Here is a 22,832-nt window from a genome sequence, read left to right as displayed (position 1 = left end):
GACATTTGGCGAGTCTGTCTCTGCTCAACATTTTGCCGCCTTCAGTGCCTAAATACAACCTATCTGTATTGACCTCCTGAAAAGGAATATGACTTTCAGCCATTTTTGTCCTTAATTTTGGGTTCAGTCTTGCTCAGTTTGACTGTGTACTGATGTTCCCCTACTGGGAACAGGCACACAAAGCCAAGTGCAGCGTGTGACTGATTGAAAGCCCCTTTGCAAATGGCTCTGCACTACTCTTTGCAGAAGCTGCCTGCCTTTCCTTATCCCCCCCCCCTCCCGCTACCTGATGTCCCATCTCATAACATCCTTAGACTACCCCAGATTGCTTCAGGTTGGCCGACCCTGAGCTGTATCAACCCGTTCTGGCCAAAGGTGGGATCTACCCAGATTAGCCCAACTCAGTTTTGGATTCGGCTAGATCCCAGTGCACAGTCCTAATTTCTATGTCAGCCTATAACCGAAATGCTCTGGGTAGAGCATGTAAAAATGTAACATGAAATGTAACATACAATGCAAAACCATGGAAACACAGTTACAATACAAAATTCGCCACAGCAAAGATGAACTTCAAGAAGCCTGGGGTTGGGCAATATTTAAAAGCATATAAAAAGCCACAAAAAGGGCTGCTAAGTAAAAATAAAAATAAAAAATTCTGAGAGAATTTAAAAAGACCTTGTGCAAGAAAGCACAATGCCTGGCACAGATGTAAGTACACCTCTACATTTCAATAGTCTTTCTCTCTTCTTACACGGTGGTCTTGAACAGAGGCAGAAAAAGTTCTTTTGCATGCAGAAGAGGCCTTCAGCTTACAGAAGGGCACCTGCTCATTCAACCCGTTGATTCTTGTGAGTGTGTCTAACATAAACACCATCCCTGAGCGATCTCACCTCATGGCATAAAGCTTATGCAGTACTTTTAGAGAGGAAAAGGCTTGAAGTACATTGTGGCAGAGAATTTCCTTTGTCCTGTATCTGCAAGGGGTGTGTTTGTCAAGAACTTGTGAGGTAACCTGATTGCATAATAATAAGCTTACTGTTCCTAGATGAGTACTGATTGCTTGAGTTTAAGAAGACAATGGAGCCAAAATAGGTTAGAGATATGCTATGGTATTCTAGCTCAAACTGCCTTATAATAATATAGTCTTTTAACTTGCCTTTTTATATTGTCTTTGGAGAGAGAGTGAGTGTGTGCATGCACATGCTTGGAAATGGTGATCCTATTCTCTTCATTTGATTAATGTTTGCAGTGGGCACTAAGAATTCTTCTCCTTAAAGCAGTGATTTTCAGCTGGCGACCCACAGCTCACTGGGGAGACTTGAAGAATGTTCAGGGGCGCCACAGCCAACCTTTCTTCCCTCCTCTTCCTCCTTGCCACCGCCTTCCCCTTTCCCTTCCTTGTCCCTGCCTACTCTCACCAATCCACACCGCCTTCTCCCAGATATGTCCTAGATTCTTAGTCCTCCCCCCTGTACAATTCTGGTGCGCTATGTCGAAGCTCCTTTCTGTATCACTCCCTCTTCGTTTTCCTCCCTGTCTCTCTCTCCATGTGTGTGCCCTTACCTCTCACACCCTCTTCTTTAAAAAGCAAACAACCCCTGCCACCCCACATTAAAGATAAAATGTACATGCTTCTGCAGAAACAGTGGCTTCTCTCTCTATTCCCCCTCCTAGCTCTCCTTCTCCACTGCATCAAAGGCAGAGGGGGGTGGGGAGATTCAGACCAAACACAAAGGTGAGGTCAGGCAGGGCACCTTTGCCCCAAAACAAAAATATGCAAAACCACTAAATGGCAAAACAACACAAGTTTTTACCTGGTACAGGGGAATCCTCACTTGTGCACAATCGGCACGCACACTCCCACTTACACACACATTGAAAATGGCACTAGAAAGGGGTGGGGCAGGGACAGAGTAGAGAGGATCCCCGCTTACTCTCATCCTGGCGATGTGCACAGCGGTCCAGAATGAAACCCTTGCATAAGTGGGGATTCCCAGGGGAGCCACAGAAAGAGCGTGGCTGGTCAAGGGAGCCCTGGACTCAAAAAGGTTGAAAACCACTGCCTTGAAGTATCAGAAGCTCTGGCCAAACCATGAAATCAGCAATTCCATTAATGTCTGTTCAGATAACGGTATGTGAACCAGTAACTGGGTCCCGAAACCTTTGTTTTTATCATCATAGAGATGACAATTACTTTAGCTGGATGATTAACATTTCATTTTATTATGAAACTATAAATATACAGTATCATGGAGGCTTCCTTACAGAGGTACCATGTTAATGTGACTGCGTCCTTAATTCTTCACAGTATCATAAAAATGTGATTATGATAAACTCTTAAGCCCCCTCTAATCCTAATTTCCAAAGATATATTTATTAAATAACAAAATGGTACATGAATGGGTCTGCCAAAGGATAAGAGCTCTGTGATGTAACATGGAAATATGCATGTGTGTGCATGTATTTGTGTCCCAGCTTGTAAATATTTCAAATTTACTAATCACTAAATAAATTGCAATCAAAGGTATTAGTCTTCACACAGGGACAGTTAGGAGAAAAGCTTTTTAAAAAAGAAAAGAAAAAAAGGATTTTCATGCAAGGTAATATAGCCTGGTTCCACCTCTTGCCTTTTTCAATTTATTTCTTATCTTCATGCCAAAAATCAGGGAAAGCTTTTTAGGCACAAAGCCACCAATAAATTTATGAGAACACACTTGAATCTATATATGATACCATGTAAGCAATTTCTCTTTCAACTATTTTCAAGAGAACTGCAGTTTCAGAATTATGCTATATATCATCATAATATATAGGACTGCACTGAACATTCAGTACTTGCAATATAGTATTGATACAGTGAAAGAAATTACAGAAAAAGAAATATATACCTCACATTGTTTTGATGCTTTACCCTACAGGGCTGTTGTAAGAATGACAACTTGATAATGTTTGTGAAACACTTTAAAAACCATGAAAGTGGTTAAAGGGCCATAGCTTTATTAATAACATAGCAAACAGCAACTCTGAAGCGCTGGCAATGCAAATTACACTCAGACTAATTTGGGTAAGGAAAACACGAGAAATTCTTCTAAATATTATATACGATTATAGTGATGAGCCGACAGTCAGATATCTAAGCTTTGGAAGATGCAAAAATTTATATTGGATTGAGCACAGTGACCTGAATAATACAACTTCCTATACCTATCAGTGACATTTTTGCGTAGTCATCTCATGATCATGAATTATATCATATCAATTAGACCAGTGTTTCCCAAACTTGGGTCTCTAGCTGTTTTTGGACTACAACTCCCATCATTCGTAGCTAGCACGACCAGTGGCCAGGAATGATGGGAATTGTAGTCCCAAAACAGGGGGAGACTTTTAAAAAAATCAAAAAAATCTTATCCTACTTAGTCTTTGGTTTTAGTTTGTTGGTCGGGTAGCATATTTTTCCTTGTGTTGTGCAGGTTGGCAGTGCAGTTCAAGCCAGCTAATATAAATGGATGAGCAGCCAAAAGGGAGCAAATTCAGCTGGCATGGTCCAAGAGTCAGCCATTCTTAACCTGCTCCCAAAGAGGAGCCAAGTGAGTACACACTCTTCCACCACCACTCATGATTGTGTTTAGGAAGGAGAGCCCTTAACCTCACAATCCAGGGTTCAGTCAGACTTTGGCTTAGCTGTTGCAGCATGCTGTCCATGCTAAAAGGACCATGGAGGAGGAAAGTGGGAGCAAGCTTCTCTCCAGTAGACAGCATGTTAATGTGCATCTGATAAGTCATAGCTTGGCTTACAATGATATGTGAAGCAAATTATAGTGTCAGCATTAAAGTATTTTTTAATGAGAAATTACACCCTGTGTTGCGATGAGGATTAACATGGTATGCGCCTGCATATGTTTACGTCTCTGTGTTATATAAGCATAGCTAATAGAACTTTTAAGTGAAAGTTTATGAATGCTTTGCATCTTTTTCAAGATGATACAGGAGTAGAGAAACAGAAAATAATTCTTTTATTGAATAGCTTGGTATCTGAGATTAGTATTAAAAATAAATAATGAATATTATCTTCATTAGCCCTATAAATAACATACAGTACTACTTTTGGGTGCAATTCAACAGTGCCCACCAGTGAAATGGATACAATTGGTGGAATGGATTTCTCATCTTTGGAAGATCTTCCAGGGCAGATTTTGGGGGTACAGTGGGGAAGGAGGGGAAGGTGAAGTCCCACAGCACAGGTAGAAGTCTGCTTACACAACATTCACTCTTAAACCTGTGAATCTTATACCTACAATCTAATATACGTAGTAATATTTTTAGAAGGCTAGAGAAACAAGCAACACTTCCATTTCATGCCTGTAGGTTATGTAGCCTTTCATTATTTTAATTATTACATGAGTTTCACATCTTTCCTAAAACTGGATGCTGTCACTTCTTTTATTTAATATTTGTAGAACTACTGATTTAACAGTCCTCTCATTTATTTAACAGTGCCTCTCATGGATTTATTCAAAAAGTTGAAATCATTTAAAGTCCTTCTAAATACATTCCTCTTGTTTAGAAATTGGGTCATTCTGTACTTTGGGATTTGGATACGCTGAGTGCTGTATAGACCTGATTGGCCAGAGAACAATAGATTGATAGAAATGTTCAAATAAAAGTATAAAATGTGGGTGTGATAGGAAAGAGTGTATTGCTTTGAGCTTTAGGCGGCATGTTTCTTTAAAACAAAATTGCATGACATTCTCTGTGGGAGTGCTGTGCCCCAGAAGCCCTGAGTGTTTGAGCTGAAGGAGCAAAGGTCATACTGTTATGTGTAAAGATGAGAAGGTTTTGTGTTCTCCTAAAATGATTATAGTGATAGATACCTGTGTATTTTTAAAGTATCAGAAGTTCATTGTTTTTTACACTATTGCTAGTATGTTCTTTTCTATTATGCAATTACATTATAAAAAGTAATTAACTTCTGTGCAAACACAGCTGTTCGTGGCTGCTGTTTACAAGCACATAGGAAAGGACAACTTTAATGAGTAACTTTGAGTCCCAAAGAGAGCAAAATAGTAAGAGACTGTAAAAGATACTGTATATATTCGAGTATAAGCCGACCTGAATATAAGCCGAGGCACCTAATTTTAGCACAAAAAACTGGGAAAACTTATTGACTCGAATATAAGCCGGTTCACTACACCACAAACCTGGTGGTGGCGGCAAAGGCAGAAGAGGAGGAAGAAGCAGCCCCAAAAGGTTCCTTTCGGGCTGCTTGTCCCTCCGCTGCTGCCTTCTGCTCACAAGAGCAGGCATAGGAGCCGTGGTTGGGAGAGGCACAGCACAGCACAGTGTCTCTCCCAACTGCAGCTCCTGTGCCTGCCCTTGTGAGAGGCAGGCGGCGGCGGGACAAGCGGTGAGAAAGGGCTCCTTTCGGGCCGCTCGTCCTTCCGCCGCTGCCGCCGCCGCCACCCGCCTCACTCGAGTATAAGCCATGGGGGGGGGGGTTGTCAGCATAAAAAATGTGCTGAAAAAGTCAGCTTATACTCGAGTATATACGGTAAATGAATAAGGGAAGGAATAAATGTTTTTAAAAACCTAGGAAAAAATAGCCACTTATTAGAGGACCACCATTTTTGTCTAATGCTGTAACACTTCATGGCCTGTCCAAAAGGGATTCAGTATACAACCCTTTGTGTATACTGTGTACACAATGTCAAATGCCTGTGTGGGACTATAGTTTTTTATTCAGAAATGAGAATTCACAGTTCTGGTTTGGAGTGCTAATATCCACATTGGATATATATATATATGTGTGTGTGTGTGTGTGTGTGTGTGTGTGTGTGTGTGTATTTGCTTATTTCATTTATGATTCTCTTCACACGAGGCATCCCAAAGCGAATTAAAATATAATGAAAACATATAAACATTTACAATATTTCCATAAATACTTTTTTTAAAAGTATACAGAGAGGGAGCAAAACAACAAGAACACATGCATCAAATCAATTTATATGCATATGATGGGTGGTGGACCCTGGAATTATAATGGCAACTAAAAAGTCATATATGTGGGACCAGTTCTTTTTTCTGGCGGTATGTGCTGGTACACAGTACTGGCACTTTTTTTTCTAGAAAAAAGCACAGATAGATCAATAAATATAATTATGAATGGGTATGTTTGTCAGATATCTGGAGAGGAGGAACTGATCTTAAGTGGCAAGGGCAGAGAGGGAAAGCCGAGAACATCATGGGGCAAGGTTAGGAAATGACTACCCATTCTCCCTTCCCCTCCTGTTTCTTGTGGGGCTACACATTTCACTGCTGGGTGACGTGGTTGGAGCTGGGGCCCAGCTGCAAGGGAGGGAGAGGCAGAGGGAGCTGCTCTGGTGAGGTGATTTCTGGGGAGATTTGTTGGGCCCATCTCACAGAGGGGCGGGATATTCAGCAACTAAACTGTAAAGTGCATTAGGTCTACTGTGCACTAACAACTCTCAGCTCCACTAACAGATTGAATATTTATGGTCCAACAATGACAGCAGGACAGCTGACACAGCTGGGTGGCCATAACACAAGTTGTAGGACTTCCAGAAAACTAGAATATAGAGACTATGAAATAGCAAAATAAGCTTTAGCTTGTGGATATCAGCTATGTCCTTCAGTTTCAGTCCTATTTCAGCATACAGTCAGGAACAGCATGAAGCAAAACATCATTTGCTATGTAGATGAATGAGAATATTTTGGAGTTGTGAGAAGGTCAACAGGGTGAATGTGAATGTGCGTTATTCAGCTTCTATCCATTTCCACATTCTGGTAATGTCTGAAATCTACATCACAATAAAAAGTAGTAAATGGAAGGAAATGGTTGGTGGAAAACTAGAAAGAGTTATCCTTTACAGTACATAATATTATTAAACTGCATATTTTTTTCCCTGTCACTGAACTTGTAAATATTCATTAGCTTCTGCATTAAACCTTGTCCCCTCTTACTTAATTTAGATTTACATTTTTGAAAATAACATCTACTACCAGCCTGATGTAAAGAGTAGCTCATTGCGACTAACATCGTCTGGAAAAGAAGGAATTGTATTTAATGGAATTGCAGACTGGTTATATGAAGGTAAATTGCACAGATGCAACTTTATTAGAAATGCAGAGGACATATATGCATTCAATTTTTCTGAGAACAATCTGTTCATTATAGGACAATGCTGTTGGTTTTTCTTTTTAATGTTTTCTTTCAAAATTGTCTGCATTATAACAAAGGGATGCCTATATATAAGCTTTTGTTTGTGATCATTTAAATTGTCAAATTCCTTCTTATTTTCTTCTTTCAAGAAGGAAACTATTGTAGGGGAAAGGGAACAGAACAAGAACATACATTATTTTGCATAACAGCCCTGAAAATTACTCCACCTATTTTTCATTGGCATATTTGCAGAAATTGTATATGATTATGCTCTACTTATAAATATGACTATTAGTTTTGTATTGCATCACAAATATTATACTTTGGTTGCATATAACTATTCTGATACAAAGAAATATAGGGATGCAGAATAATAAGGGAACCAACAGTGCCCTGGAAGTAATCTGTAGTTATAAAGACAAGCATTAGAAATTGTGGTTCATGCAAGGCAGCTAAAAAGCTGTTGGCTTTTTACATCTCTTCCTGCAGCATCTCAATTTATATTTTTCACAAGACTATGGAAGGAGATACAGCCACTTCTATATATATATATATATATATAGAGAGAGAGAGAGAGAGAGAGAGAGTGTCAATGAAATTCTCAGGTGTCTGTTTCTTTCATTCATTAAATCATCCCACCAGTGGCCTTCACTCTGCAGCCTCTCCAGCTTTCCACAGATGAAGACTAGGTAGAGATAACATGAGGTTACTCCTCCAATTGAGTGTTTTCAGATCAGGAAGTGTGAGCAGCTAAGGAGACTGCAGAAAGGTTTACTGGAGAGGAAACAGACACACCACCTTTGGTCAGCTCGAAAGAATAAAGTAAGCTGAATCCTCACAAACACAGAAATTCTAAGTGTTCTGAGAATGAGATCTACAAAAAAGGAGAAGAAAAGCTTTTTTGCAGTATTTATTTATTTTTTGAGATATTGAAGAACAGATTTCAAAACAGTACTAATCTAGTTGGATATACAAAATCACAGCCTCCTGGCTGTGCTATGGCCTAACTGGTACAAAATAATGTAGCATTGTCTTTTTGCTCTGTTTGATTTATTTTTAACAGTAGGAAGTTTGCCAACAGCAGCAAAATGTGTATATAAAGCAATCTTCAGTGAGACTGTAGACGACAGTGGAGAAAGTGGTGAAGCTGTTGTGGGCAGCCAGTGGATTGGGATTCCTCCCTCAGATTGGGATCTGAATTATATATGACAATTGTTAATTTCATGGGTTTTAAGAACATTTTCCCTCCCCTCCCCCAGAGGAGCTCCTTCATTCTCACATAACTCACTGGTGGTCACCTGATGGAGAGAGGCTGGCATTTCTTATGATAAACGACTCATTGGTACCAAACATGGTTATTCCCCGGTTTACTGGATTCCTGTATCCCAGAGGAAAACAGTACCCTTATCCAAAGGTAAGGAAACTTTACATACAATATTCATTACTTGCATAAGGTATAGTGTTCAGTGTTACCAAAACAGTTATTTCAAAAAGGAAAGGAAGCCATTTTTTGTTGTCATGGTTTTTACAGAAATTACTGTACACACTGTTTTCTCAAAAAGCTACAAAAGCTTTGGTCTTTTCTGGATTAAAGAACAAAACAAAAGCTCTTTTGTTTAGTATAGGACAACATAACTTAATATATTAATATAACTACATATGATGCACATCAGGAGGGTTTGGATATTTTTTACAAGCATTTGGATCAGCAAGATTTCAAGGATATTTTTTTGCTGTGAATATTTGAATTCACCTATCAATATTAGTAAATCATAAATAAAAACTAATATAAACATAACAAGTTAATAATATTATTGTGTAATAGGATCTGTTTGACAGTTACAATTATTCCATTTAACTAAATTAAATTGTTAAATGATATGACAGTGCCTACAACTGAATGGCAACACTATTTTTACTTGATAAATCAGTTGATATTCTGTTTCTTTTCAGTAGCAGGAAAATTAATCTCTAGAATCGCTTTGTTAGTTTTCTTTAGCAGTGTCTTATTCTATAGTGCCAAAAGGAAAACAAAATTAAAGACAAGCTGTACAATAAAATTAAGCTTTGGGAAGAGGAAATGAAAGTCTAGTTCCATTTATCACACGCAATGCAGAATTATGGTAATAAAACCTTTACCTTTATTTAATACTTCTGTTAGCTTTCAATTCACCATAATTAATTATGAAGCTAGTGATCTGGTAATATTGACAAAGGACTTTGTTATTGCAGTACAGTATTCCACTTCATTACTACTGGAATATTTATGACTGCTGCTGAGCCAAAATAGGGTTTCCATGGCACTTCTTACAAATGCTTTCATCCCATACAAAAAGCACCAATCCTTTTCAGCAACTTTGACATCCCCTTGTGAAAAGTGTTTACAAGGTGATGGGTGTCGGGGAAGACAGAACTCATCCCTCTTGTTCAGGCAACATTCCCTCATCCTAATCTCATAATATATGTAGCTGATTCAGTGCAACATTATTGGGATGGCATTACACATTCAAATGGACATTTCAGTGAAAGGAATGAAATGCATATGGATGGCATCCACATTCAGGTTCTGTCCAAATTCTGCCATGCAGCTGGCCATCTATGACTTGAATTATTTCAGTGAAAACACATATGCAATGAGAAAAGAATGTCAGACTGCCTGCTTTCTGCAGCAGTGATGATACATCCATCCCCCATCAGAATAAGGACAATCTGAGAGATTCATTTGCCCTCAGTGGTGTCGTGAAGTGGTCCTGATTGGCTCTCTGATGCCTTGATAATGTAGTCACTATATAATTCCTGATTAGCTAGAATCAGTCAGCGACAAAGAAGATTAAAAAAAAACAAAAAACAAAGTAACACCATGGCAGCAGCATATTTGGGCTGCAAACAAGTGATAACTAAGGTGAGGTGTTTTTCTTTCTTTTTTCTTTTTACACAGCTTAACTTGAAAGCCTGATTTCCACTTTTACAATGTTTTGTGTATGCACTACACATCTTCCCCAAACTACAAAGACAGGAGTCAGAATAGTCCATCCAGAAAGTAAATGTTTTCAGTAATAGTTGATCTTTCCCCCCATTTTAGATTAAAATCCATGTTTTTAAATCATTTTATTCTGGATATGTAATGCATTCCACCAGGCCTACAGGAATATATGTTTTCTTGTATGTAGTCATTCATGGCCTCATAGCAGGAAGCATAGGGTTGGGCATTCTCAACGATTGGTTAAGACACATGAATTCAACTAATGTATGTATCCAATGGCAATTGGTTAGCTATGCTATCCATCTTTTAACATTTTCACATACAGCTGTGGTTCTTCTCTGTGTCTTTGCAAACACATATCAGACTTATTCATTCATTCTTTTCAAAGGCAGGTGAAATGAATCCAACAGTCAAGTTATACGTAGTCAATCTGTATGGACCAACACATACATTGGAGCTCATGCCACCAGATGGCTTTAAATCAAGGTAAGCAGCTTTATTATCTGAAAATTAACAATCTGTGACTCTCTACATGCACAAATAAATTGAAGTTAATCTTGGTTTAAGATAACAGTCCTGCAACAGTTTTCTGGAAGTAACATGTAGCTGGAAAAAACAGCAGGACTATCAGCTTGGGTTTAAATAGACAGTATCTTTATTATAAGGCTTGTAATGGCCAATGCATCACAATGCAATGGAACTAAAGTACAATCCTTCCTGCATAATAACTTGGTCCAGATTTAGTGGTTGTCAAATACAGCATACTGGGTGTGAGATGCATGGGGCCCATAGGATCTAAGGGCCCACCCAGCTCACAAATACCCTTAAATTTCGAACTGAACGAATTTAAAGTTACTGGTGTTAATTAGATTATTATTCTAATTTAGCTTTGTCATGTTAGTTAATATTAAATATAAATACGGATTTATGATTTTTACATAGTACATAGTGAAGACACAGACACCATATTTAATTAAACGTCTTCTCTTCATAATCATATTTCACCTCCATTCAGAAGGTATGTAGTTGGATACAGGTATATCATCAAACTCAATTTGGAGCCTCCCCTGCAAAAAAAGAGGATTTTGCACAAGGGACCATTACAGAGTATGGCCACCTCTGTTCAGGTTCTCTTGACACCATAGCCAACCAGTATCAGGAGACTACAGCCACTAAGTGGCTTGCCAGTTTCTGTTCCATCTCTTTTCTTACTTGGAAACACAGATAATTCTTCACATATTTAATGCCCAAAATTTACACTCTCTTTAAACTGGTAATCCCACTCATAGGCTTGTATTCCAATAAAGTTTTTTATAGAATTCCTAGAATACTGATTCTTCCCTTCTCTTTTAAACACAAAGTTCTTTATGGAAACTGGCCAACCCCAGAACTAGAACCTGTAGCCATTACCTTAGTAAAGCCCATCCAGGATTCTTTGAGGGAAGCCAAGCCTGTGAAAGTGGTAGAAATGTGCACAAATAGTGTAGATGTGACCTGATTGTACCATACCAAGGGTCAGTCATAACTGGAAATGCTTCTAACTCATCCTTCTTGCTCTGACTATCAAACATGGCTTTCTCTAATCATTTCAACCAAGTGTAGGCACATAAGTAATATCCCACCACCTGGAAGATTGCAAGAATGCTGCAGATCAAAGTGACAACAGTCTTGTTTTTAAAACTGTGGTTCATACATTCTTACTAAAAGCTCCATGCATTTGATATATTCTCTTTGAGTTGGAGCTTGTTTAAAAATCCATTCTGCTGTTACTTTACAGAAGCCTTGAGGACCATGTACATTTCTAGGAAAATCCATTTTATCTATGAAATCCTTCTCTGGTTACTGAATATTGCTGCTCTAAAGCAGTATAAACCATTCATATATATGGGGTGTGTGTGTGTGTGTGTGTGTGAGAGAGAGAGAGAGAGAGAGAGAGAGAGAGAGAGAGAGAGAGAGTCCAATTTCTATCTCTTCTTCCCCCACTCCACAGAAATTGTGTGTTATTGTATATACATTGAAAGCAGTCCTTACTCTAATGACTGTGTATGTTAAGATTTCTTTTTTGGTCTTGCTCTGTGCTGCTGGGGTTTGGATGACCCAGGCTGGATTCTGACAGTTTTTTATTCCAATAAATGTATTAGAATGCATTTTAATGCAAACAATTTGAATCATCAAATTAAAAGGGGGAAAGCACTAAAACATACTTTCCCAAAGAGATGGTATGTGATGCATAGAAAGATGACTTGTTAAAGTTCCTTGCTAATCAGATAGGAGCTAAACATCAGGTAGAATGGGTAGTAAAACATTCCCAAATGCTACAGATGTCAGGGCATATTCAACTATGATTTCATTCATTCATTCATTCATTCATTCAACTATGTTGTTCTGAACTGTATCTCTCAGTCTTTGCATGCACCTCTGTAGAAATACCTGTGTGTGTGTGTGTGTGTGTGTGTGTGTGTGTGTTTATACCTATATCTATACACAGTGGGATTCATCATTCCTACAGTTTGGAAATATAGGTATATATATTTCAGTAAAAACAATAACGAATATTTAATCAAATCTACATTAATGTCATGTTATCCATATGCTATGATCTAAAATGTGCTTAGAGTTGCATTCTTGAAGCCACTGTCTTTTGTGTAGCATTGTATAAGATAATAGAGTTTTGCTTCATTCAGTACAGTACTTGAAAATTGCATCCCAGGTTCCTAGAGTAGCTTAAATTAGGGGTGTGCTGATTCTGAGGCTTTTGTGTGGAAGAGGAGGGTGAAAAGTCATCACCCCTGAATATTGGGAATTTCCTGTAAAAATGAGAGAAAATGTGAAGATATTCCCTGAAATTTTGGGGTGTGTGGATTGGGAGTGATACTTAATATGGTTACAATGATGCGTATCCTTCATTTACCTTAACCCCGCCCCCGTATTAGCAGTGAGTGTCGCAACCTCCTCAGCAGCCCACATTTCCCATAGAAGGTCTGGTGGGTAAGGAGTCAGCTAGTATAGTATGATAGGTGATAGCTGTTTGTCAGTAGCCACAAATAATGTACTGAACTGCCTAGACATGACAGATTGTACTAGGTGGTCTTGGTAACAGTTTCATCATGGCAATCTAACAAGGATTTAGAAGGAGAGAGCATTTTTCTGTACCACTGATAAAACCGATTTAGCTACAAATGTTTGCAGGCAGGCAATCTATTTGGCAATACAGTGCTGGGGATTATTATTATTCTTTTCTTTTTTTCCATGGAAGCAAGTATCTGTGCTGCTTTGTGTGCTACCCTTTTTGCACAGAGTGTTTGCAGAATGTCCTTGGCATTTTACATTATTTCTGACTACTTCATATCACTGAAAACACTACTGTTTGTTACAAAACCTAAAGCAAAACTGTAAAACATAAGGCAACCTAAGTTGTTAAGAGCAACATGACAGCCAGTAACCAGTAAACCGATTGTTATGCCAATTTTGTAAAATACAGTACAGTGGTACCTCGGGTTACATATGCTTCAGGTTACATACGCTTCAGGTTACAGACTCCACTAACCCAGAAATAGTACCTCTGGTTAAGAACTTTGCTTCAGGATGAGAACAGAAATCATGCTCCGGCAGTGCAGCAGCAGTTGGAGGCCCCATTAGCTAAAGTGGTGCTTCAGGTTAAGAACAGTTTCAGGTTAAGAATGGACCTCCGGAACGAATTAAGTACGTAACCAGAGGTACCACTGTACAGTCACTGTACAATAATTTCGCTATGTATGTTTTGCATGTTGAATCTGAATGTGGTCTTAGAATGTGGCTTGTTACCAGTATAATGCTGAGTGGAATAATGGATCAGTGTCCTTTATAGCAGTGTGCAGGATGTAATTTCACAGCTTATGTCGGAACAATATAACCACTGTATTTTTAAATGTGTATCTGCCATAGAGAATATTACATAATGATGGTGAAGTGGGTCAGCAATACTAAAACTGTCGTGCGGTGGTTAAACAGACCTCAGAACCTGTCCATCCTTACAGTGTGCGAGACGACAACTGGTGCTTGTAGCATGGTATGCAATTTATTTTTGTTATCGTTTTCATAGGATAGATTTACAGTTATTGTCCCTGTATGCAGAGCACATGCTTTTGGTCCTTATTTTTAATTTGTTTGCTTGTTTTACTGCCAGTGCCAGAGGCCAATTTATTTCCATTTAGAATTCACCTTGTGGTTGAAATAATGTGGAACACATTGTTCTGAATGGAAAAACACACAAACACACAAACACCTGCCCTGCTGCCATGCTTTTATTTCCTCTCAAAAGTTGGGCGTGATAATCTAGTAGGGAGGGCTGCTGGGTGTGTGGAGAGGAAGCATGAGTTCCACACAGATTTCTACCTGCCAAAACTCAATACACCGAGGAAACATTTGGATTCTCAGTAGGGTCTTTGGAAGCACTTAGCAAACAGCAGCAGCAATAATTGGCCCTTTAGCCAAAGATAAATCTGTGTTCCAGCAGTGTTAGTAACCACAAGAGTACTCTTCATTATCAGAGTTATTGACATAAGTGTGATTTATGTCTAAGCAAAATGTTTGAGTTCAACTCTCAGAGTAAGGCTGAGAATCATAAAAAATAGCAGGAGATTTAGAACTTCAGCCTTACTACTGTTTACATGCAATTTAGAAATGTTTCCTAAAAACACACTTTTTGTAAATATTATTCAAGCACACGCATTTGCTCACTTTTTTCACTGAAGAGTTAGCTAATCTAAATATTTTGTTTTGATGTATAACTGTTAACCAAAAGAACCATAAAATATTCAGTTATGATGGGCTGAAATAATTAATAAAATCAAACATTATTTGATATTGTGTGACAGAGCTATGTTACAAAGACACTGTATATAGGTGTATTGTTCATTGTTTGTACGCTTCCGATATACTAACATTGAAATGCTAGCTATCAAAATACATGTTCACTCCCAAACAAATGACATATGTTTTTAAAAGCCTTCCTGCTCAAATTAGTGGTGACCAATCCAAAGCTTTCCAGGAGTTAGATCAGAGCTGAGTACAGAGTACATGCTATTTAATTTACCTATTCAGTTGTTTATAAGCTATAACAGGCAATTAGAGGAACAGATAAAACAGTTACAGTTATAAAAGCAAGTAAAACCATTACTGCCAGAACAGTACAAAATTAGCAAAAGAAGGTCCCATAAATCAAAACCCCCTAACTGTCAAAAGCCAGGAAAAAAGTGATGTTTCTTCATCGTACAGCAAAAGCTATACAAAGAAGATGCTAGATGCAACTCTATGAAAAGGGAGTTCTGCAATTTAGGGGTTTCCACAGTGAGAGAGAGAGAGAGAGAGAGAGAGAGAGAGAGAGAGAGAGAGAGAGAGAGAGAGAGAACAAAGAAAGCCCTTCTGCCAGTCTTAGCACCTGAGAGGGTCAGTAGCTAATTTAATCTTCTTTAGGATACCACTTCATTTATTTATTTTAAAATATTTGTATCCTGTCTTTTTTCCGAAGAGCTCAAAGCACCTTTCAAAAGAAAATAAAAACATAAATTAGCCAGAAACATGTAAAAAAATTAATTATACTTTACAACCTAACATTAAAACAGCAGCAGGATATAATAACATAATGCATCAATTTTAAAAAATTCAAATATTTACAGTTAATACCAATTCCAGCAGTTTACAGCCAAAACCCCTTCTAAAAAGGGGATGTTTTTGAAAGGTCACTGCTGAGGAGACAACATGGGTTTCCCTTGGAATCTGGTTTGAAAGCCTAGGTGCAGCTACCAAAAAAAGAGTCCTCCCTCAGTCTCAAATAAGCATATTTCTGGGGATGTTGAGACACACAGGAGAGCTTCCAAAGATTAGCCCAATTGGCAAGCAGACTCCAGCAGGGAAAAGTGGTTCTTCAGCATCCTAAACAAAGGTCAGCAGCGGCACTTTGATGCCTGGAAATAAATCAAAAGGCAGTGTTTCAACAAAGAAATTGCATGCGCGCGCTCTCTAAAAAAGGCCATCTTAATTGCCTGTGTTATAGGAACTATGTGGTTCAAAGTGCAACCTGCTGCTATTCCTATTTGTGTGGCATTTTAACTAGGTAACAGAGGAAAATGCAAAATGCAATGATTTTCAATTAGCAAGATTTTGTATATGTATTTTATAACTTTATATATATTTCTTTTTAGAAATATGAGTTTACATCTGAAGTGTGGCTTTCTAAACAGGTACTTACATTATTAATTGCTTTGAATGGAAAACGTGTATCATTAATACGTTAGCTGTTAATAAAATGTTTGTAAATGTCCGCATTTTAAACTAGACTATGTCGATCCATTAATCTGAAAAAGAATTAAAGATTAATTTAAGAGAAGCAAACAAAATGGTTTTTAAGCATTGGAGTAACTGCAGAAGTATTACAAATTCTGGAAGTACACTGAACTCGCAAGGGTATTGGGATGGCATTTCAAGCAGATATTCTGGAACAGGTGCATAGGAGCAGTGTCAGGTGTATACAGCTGTCTGATCTTAATTAATAACATTTAATGTACCAGGCAAGAATCACAAGGCTTTTCACATGTATAGTGATGTGATTCCACCTTAGACAGGAGTATTCCTCCCTATTTCTCATCTTACGGAGTTAGAAAGATGAATGGTAGGTCGGGGCCCATAAGTTATCTTGGACTTAAACCATTTAGGACTTTAAAGGGAACCACCAAAACTATCAGTTGTGCCTGGAGGTAAATTGGTAACCTGTGCAGCTACTACAGGATTGGTGTAATATGATCCCTCGGGCAAGCATAGTGCTTAACAGAAAATTTCAGAATTCTGATTCTATTTCATTTTTATAGAATGAGGAGCCAGTTTTTTCTAAAGATGGCAATAAATTCTTTATGACAGTTCCTGTTAAGCAAGGTGGTCGTGGTGAATTCCATCATATTGCCATGTTTAATGTTCAGGTAAGTTTATTTCACAATTTCAAGTTCATAATTGCACAAGTCTGTAATTAATTACTGTATACCATTGCTTAAATGTCTTATGAAGCGACGTATGATGCCTTGAGTTGCATGCTACTCCAAATATATTCTGATTTTAGTCACTGATTTGTAGGTATTAACAAAAATCGTAATCACAGAACACTTCAAATGATGCATAGTTCTGTCCTCTGAAATGATGAAAAGCATCCTCCCAGCAGGTTGATGTGGTGATTTGATTTGGCAAGAAAGCTGGTGAATGACTAAAGATTCCTTTGCTGTTTCATGAAAGAGCACTTGCAAAGAAGCCAGTGAATGAAGCATTTGGAACCATTTTCAGTATCTCAGGGCATTGTACTCAGTGCTTTTTTTTTTTTTTTTTTTTGAAAAAAAGGTGCCAGTACTTTCCACGAAGTTGTTACAGTAAGTGCCACACTTTTAACATGGGGGGGGGGGGAGGTGGCAGTAGTAGGGTGCAGAAAAAAGCACTGGTTGTACTTACTTGGAAGAAACAGAGACACCTGGTCTACACATTCAGCAGAATGAGACGGTAGGGTGCAGTGTGTGGTAGTATGGTGAAATGATATATTACTAGTTGGAGATCACATTTTTTTATTGCTTCCTTACATTAAAAATGTAGCACAAATAGGAAAACCAGCAAAAAAAAAAAAAGGCAGAGAGCTGAGCTAGAAGTGTAGTGAGGCATTCATCCTAACATTAAGAAGAATGTTTGATCAGTGCAAGCATTTCTGTTTGCTTGCCAAAATAATCTCCCCTGTCCTCCCCACATGCACTGTTCTGGGAGTCCACCCTCCCCCCCAGAGCAGACTTGGAGAGGGGAGGGCATGGGGCCATATGCGGAGGGTTGTTTTGTTTTGTTTTTGCTTTGTATGAGGTCACTATCAAAAGTGCTATTGCCCACCAGTAGTTTAAAGAACCCACTTCATTCTGCTGCAAGTCTAGACTCAGCCAAGGTCTGTTGGGGAATGTGCCGACTTGACTTTGAAATGTATGTGCTGGATTTGTATTTTCAGTGTGTTTCCCCACCGCCTGATATGTTGCTCCTATATACCATGCTATTGATCTTGAGATTGTAGATTTTAAAGTGCACATTTATTGTACTTTATACATTTGTACTGACAGAAATATATGACAACTGTCTGTGGCATTTCATTTAATGTTTCTGTAGTAATTAGAGGAACATTCTGTGAAATGTCATGGGATTTAAAAAGCCATGGGAAGCCACAGCGGCAGTACTGAAGCTTTGCGTGATTATCGTGATCTGTCAGTGAATTCTTCTAATGCTTTCCCCTGTGTGTTATACTTTGGATAATGCTGGAACACCTTATTTTCTTTTTATTAAGTTCATTACATTTTTAATAGTAATTAAGAGATATTCTAGCATTCTTTCCATAGGCAGGGTGAATCTCAGTTGCTCAGATCCTATTAACATTTACTGAAATGTTAGTCCTTCTGAATGGAATCTCATAAAAATGTATATATATAATGCTTGGAACCAGAGATGTCTTTATAACACAGAGTTGGTCGGCCAGCAGGCCTGGTGCCTGAAGCCAGCTACCCATAGAACACCTCATTGGGGATCCTGCTATCTTCCATTCTGTGGACATGACCAAGCCAGTATAGATGTTGCTGAAACAAGAGTGTGAACATGCTAGGAATGTGGTCTTGGGAGCACACATCTTTGTTTGAGACTCTATTCTGCCATAACCCACCTGATAGCTCATTCGGTAGAGCATGGGAATAAGAATAAGCCACCCATCTGTTTGAGTTGCCCCAGCCACTCTGGGTGGCTCTCAACAAAATATTAAAAACAATAAAACATCAAACACTAAAAACTTCCCTATACAGGGCTGCCTTCAGTTGGCTTCTGAAAGACAAATGGTTGTTTATTTCCTTGACATCTGATGAGAGGGCGTTCCACAGGGTGGGTGCCACTACCAGTAAGACCTTCTGCCTGGTTCCCTGTAATTTCACTTCTTGCAGTAGGGGACTACCAGAAGGCCCTTGGAGCTGGATCTCAGTGTCCAGGCTGAACAATTCAGGTGGAGATGCTCTTTCAGGCATACAGGGCTGAGGCCATTTAGAGCTTTAAAGCACCAACACTTGAATCATGTTCGGGAACATACTGGGAGCAAATCAAGATCCTTTAGGCCCGATGTTATATAGTCCTGGTGGCCATTTTTAGTCACCAGTCCAGCTGCTACATTTTGGATCCGAGTCTCCTTCTTAGCCTCAGGGTCGTGGGTTTGAGCCCCACATTAGGCAAAAGATTCCTACATTGCAGGGGATTGGACTAGATGACTTTTGCGGCCCTTTCCAACTCTCCCATTCCATGATTCTGTGGCAGCCCCACCAGATTCTCACAGTTTCTCCATTCCATGTGAGCCTCTCATGGCCCAATCACTTGACATTCCAGGGAGAACTTCAAGAGCAGCAACAGTTTTGAGGGATGCTGCGGGATTGTAGTGATGGAAAACCTCTTTGCATTGCACTACTCATCTATGTCTGGGACTGAGAGAGAGAGGTGGGGTCAAATTGCTATCATATTTAGACCACTGTTTACCTTTGCTGCACTAAACACTAAGGAAGAAGTAAGAAAACTTTTTTTTGTGGGTTGATATTACATCTGGGGTTACATGATCCTTTTCAAAAGCCACTGACAAAGGAGGTAATTATATTTCCCTTTCAGTAACTGCAACACTTTCAAATGGTTTTCCACCCTAACCAATTCACTGTTGCTGCAATAAGAAATAAGGCTGCTTTAAATAGGACGAGGAACCAGTGTTAGCTCATGCCTTCCACGTGGGGCTTAAAAGGAGTATTGTATGATAGAATTCCATGTACATAGGTGCCTTATATCTTGGATAGGAAGAGACCAGCAAAGTTTTGGCCCAGGCCTCCGAGAAGCTTTGTGTAGTCCTGATTAAAATTAGCATCATATATTGATTTTATTTGAGATGCATAGGAATTAAAATGTATATGGAGTTTAAAATATCTGTATACAATAGAATTCTATTTTCATTAGACTTTTATCACATATAACTAGGTACAAAAAGAAACATATTCCCAAACCACAAAGTGAGTAGACTTACTTAAGGTTAATTTACAGATCACATTTTCTCTGCTATTTCTCCACTGCTATCCTCTCACGTTTGCAGTAGTCTCACATGAGTAATGTGAACACCCTGCTGTGTGAACAAGTAGCTCACATGGTGCGGCTGCCTAATTTTCATGATCAGGATAGCACTACAGTATACTTCTCTGGTGCTGGAAATTGCTCTAGTTCCTCTGCATAGGTAGATCACTTTCATGAAGAATAAAAAGAAATGACTGACAAAGTGTAACGTTGGTTCAACTGAATCCCACAGGAATAAGCTATTTTAAGGGCGCATAGCATTGTGGCTTGTAGCCAGAGTGTCACTGAGGATTGAAGGAAATTAATAGCGAGTCATTTCAGAAAGACACAAGGCTTGAGCGTATGTGTCAGTTCTGCAGTTTCCAGTAAATGCATGGTTGTGCATAAAAATAAGTTGCTATTATATTAACACAAGATTATGCCCTTGAATTTATTTTTTTGCAGCTTGGGTTTTCTGACCATGGTTGGCTTAAGTGTCCCTTCATCCTTTAAGTGACACATTTGGCCCACTTCTCAAACGTGACCAAATGGAATGCGTTCTTGTCTCTGAACATACCTCTTTCCCAAATCTCTTCAAGAGTCAAGAGGGACAGACCCAAAGATATCACCAGCTCTAAGTCCACTTTCTTCCACAGTTAGTTTGAAGGGGAAGGGAAGGACAGGACAGATTTTGAAGCCAATTAATATTCTCCATAGTTGCTTTGGCAGAGAAGGCTTTCCTTTACACCCAGGGGAACATGGGAGACAGGGATTTTCCCCTCCTTGTGTACATCAATTGTCAATGAGTGCCATTTCAATTCACTATTTATTTCTTTTGTCTCTCCGTGTACGTCTGCTTGTCTTCAAGAGACCACAAGCATTTCTCTTCTTTTTACTTTTCTATACAAATATAGGAAATGTCTTGCTGCATTAGAGTAAGACCTGCAAGTTTAGCATTCTTTGAAAGAATGTCAGCTACTGGCAGATCATAGGTAGCCTCCCATAAATTGGTCAGTTCTTTTCTTGCCATTTAGCATATCCAGACTTTTGTAGATTAAAACCTTGACGAAATGAATTAGCACTCCACATGTACACACACACACACAGTTGAACTTCATATTAGCAACCTTCAAAAATGCAGCCTGGCTTGTATCCAGGGATGTTTTTCAGAAGCAGATAGAGCAGAAACCTGCTCACAGTAGCCCCTCCCATTTCCCTCCCCCAATTTCCACATCTTGCAGCAGTTCCACAATACCCCATCAAATGCTGTTCCCAAAAGTCCTGCCAGAGTAGCATTTTTGCATGCAAGCCAAGAAAGCCCTCATTGCACAAGCTGACTTTTGATCATCTATCTCTGGCTCAAGCTAGATATTTATGCTTGGAATGCAATGCCTTTCATGCAGAGGATCATGATACCATCTTCCTAATGTGCATTTTGTGTACATTAAACTTGTACATTTGAAAATGCCACTATAATCATATTTGAAGGTAATTCAGGAGGCAACAGGAAATCATTTGGGGGGGGGAGAGGAGCGGGGACATTGACATACCTATTATTATTTTTGTTTGTTTTCTTGCAGACCAAGAGTGAACAATTTAGTATAAGACATCTGACATCAGGAAACTGGGAAGTTATCAAAATCTTGGCATATGACGAATATACGCAAAAGATGTGAGCATTATTTTTCTTTGTCTGTTCAGGTAAAATATATGTGTTATCAAGATAAAAATCTGTTTTATTGGAAACCACATTAACTATTTCTTTAATTTTCAAGCACTACCATAAGATATAGCCCTAAATATAAATGGAAACTTAAATTGCAATCCACCCCGCTTTACACTAGGTTGGGGGGGGGTATTGGATTGGGCAAAGGACCCCTCTTTCCAGCCCTGTCAGCCTCCATTAAGCCATGCCAATCCCCAGTCAGGGATTGTAGTGCTAATTCATTTCATCTGTCAATGTACTGAAGAATCTTTCTCAGATAGAGCAGAGATAGACTGTGACATCTTCTGGCTGACTACATTGACAGAAATAACAGAAATTAAAATAAAAAATGGGTTTTTCTAGGCTCTAATAAATAAGGAGCATAACTTGAATACAACTTGTAAAGCTAATATATTGGATTACATTCTCAAATCTCCTACAGATTAATTGTGTTCCTTAGAATACTTAGGGATAAATGTCAGATATCGTCAGTAAGGATGAATGTGCTGGGGGCGTTTTGCTTATAAAAGGACTTGTCTGCCACCCTCGCAGTATTATCAAGGGAAAGAAGCATTTTCAAAGGTTGAGTAAGAAATGTTTCTATGATTGTAATTCTTCTATACGGTAGGCAGAGCAATCCAAACTGTAGGAAGCCAGCATAATTTACATGCCTATTTCAAACTCTGTTCAGGAGCAGGGCTGCTGCCAGCTGAGCCTGCCCAAGCCTGGCTGAAGGAAAACAACCTTTTAAAGTGGAGTTTGAATTATACCACCCTTTTTTGCTAGTGTAGCTTCCACCAAGTGGGTAGGTCAAATGAGTCCGAAATAGAGGTGGCCCTGTTTCGCCACCACTATGCTACTAG

The 22,832-nt window shown here is 38.9% G+C and overlaps 1 protein-coding gene across 2 annotated transcripts in view; it reads left to right on the top strand.

Annotated features, from left to right (window-relative positions):
• The window catches only part of DPP10 (dipeptidyl peptidase like 10), a 513,191-nt gene that overhangs the window by 454,827 nt on the left and 35,532 nt on the right, over positions 1–22,832 (top strand). For both annotated transcript variants that reach the window (XM_028744423.2, XM_077935419.1), the window contains 7 exons: positions 6,988–7,108; positions 8,437–8,591; positions 10,549–10,646; positions 14,085–14,208; positions 16,343–16,381; positions 17,006–17,113; positions 21,845–21,936. In XM_028744423.2, coding sequence (XP_028600256.1) covers positions 6,988–7,108; positions 8,437–8,591; positions 10,549–10,646; positions 14,085–14,208; positions 16,343–16,381; positions 17,006–17,113; positions 21,845–21,936 — 737 coding nt within the window. The remainder of the gene's footprint in view (positions 1–6,987; positions 7,109–8,436; positions 8,592–10,548; positions 10,647–14,084; positions 14,209–16,342; positions 16,382–17,005; positions 17,114–21,844; positions 21,937–22,832) is intronic.

This window comes from Podarcis muralis, chromosome 1, assembly GCF_964188315.1.
Source record: "Podarcis muralis chromosome 1, rPodMur119.hap1.1, whole genome shotgun sequence".
In the NCBI taxonomy this organism is placed as follows: Eukaryota; Metazoa; Chordata; class Lepidosauria; order Squamata; family Lacertidae; genus Podarcis; species Podarcis muralis.
This window is presented reverse-complemented; position numbering and strand designations above follow the sequence as displayed.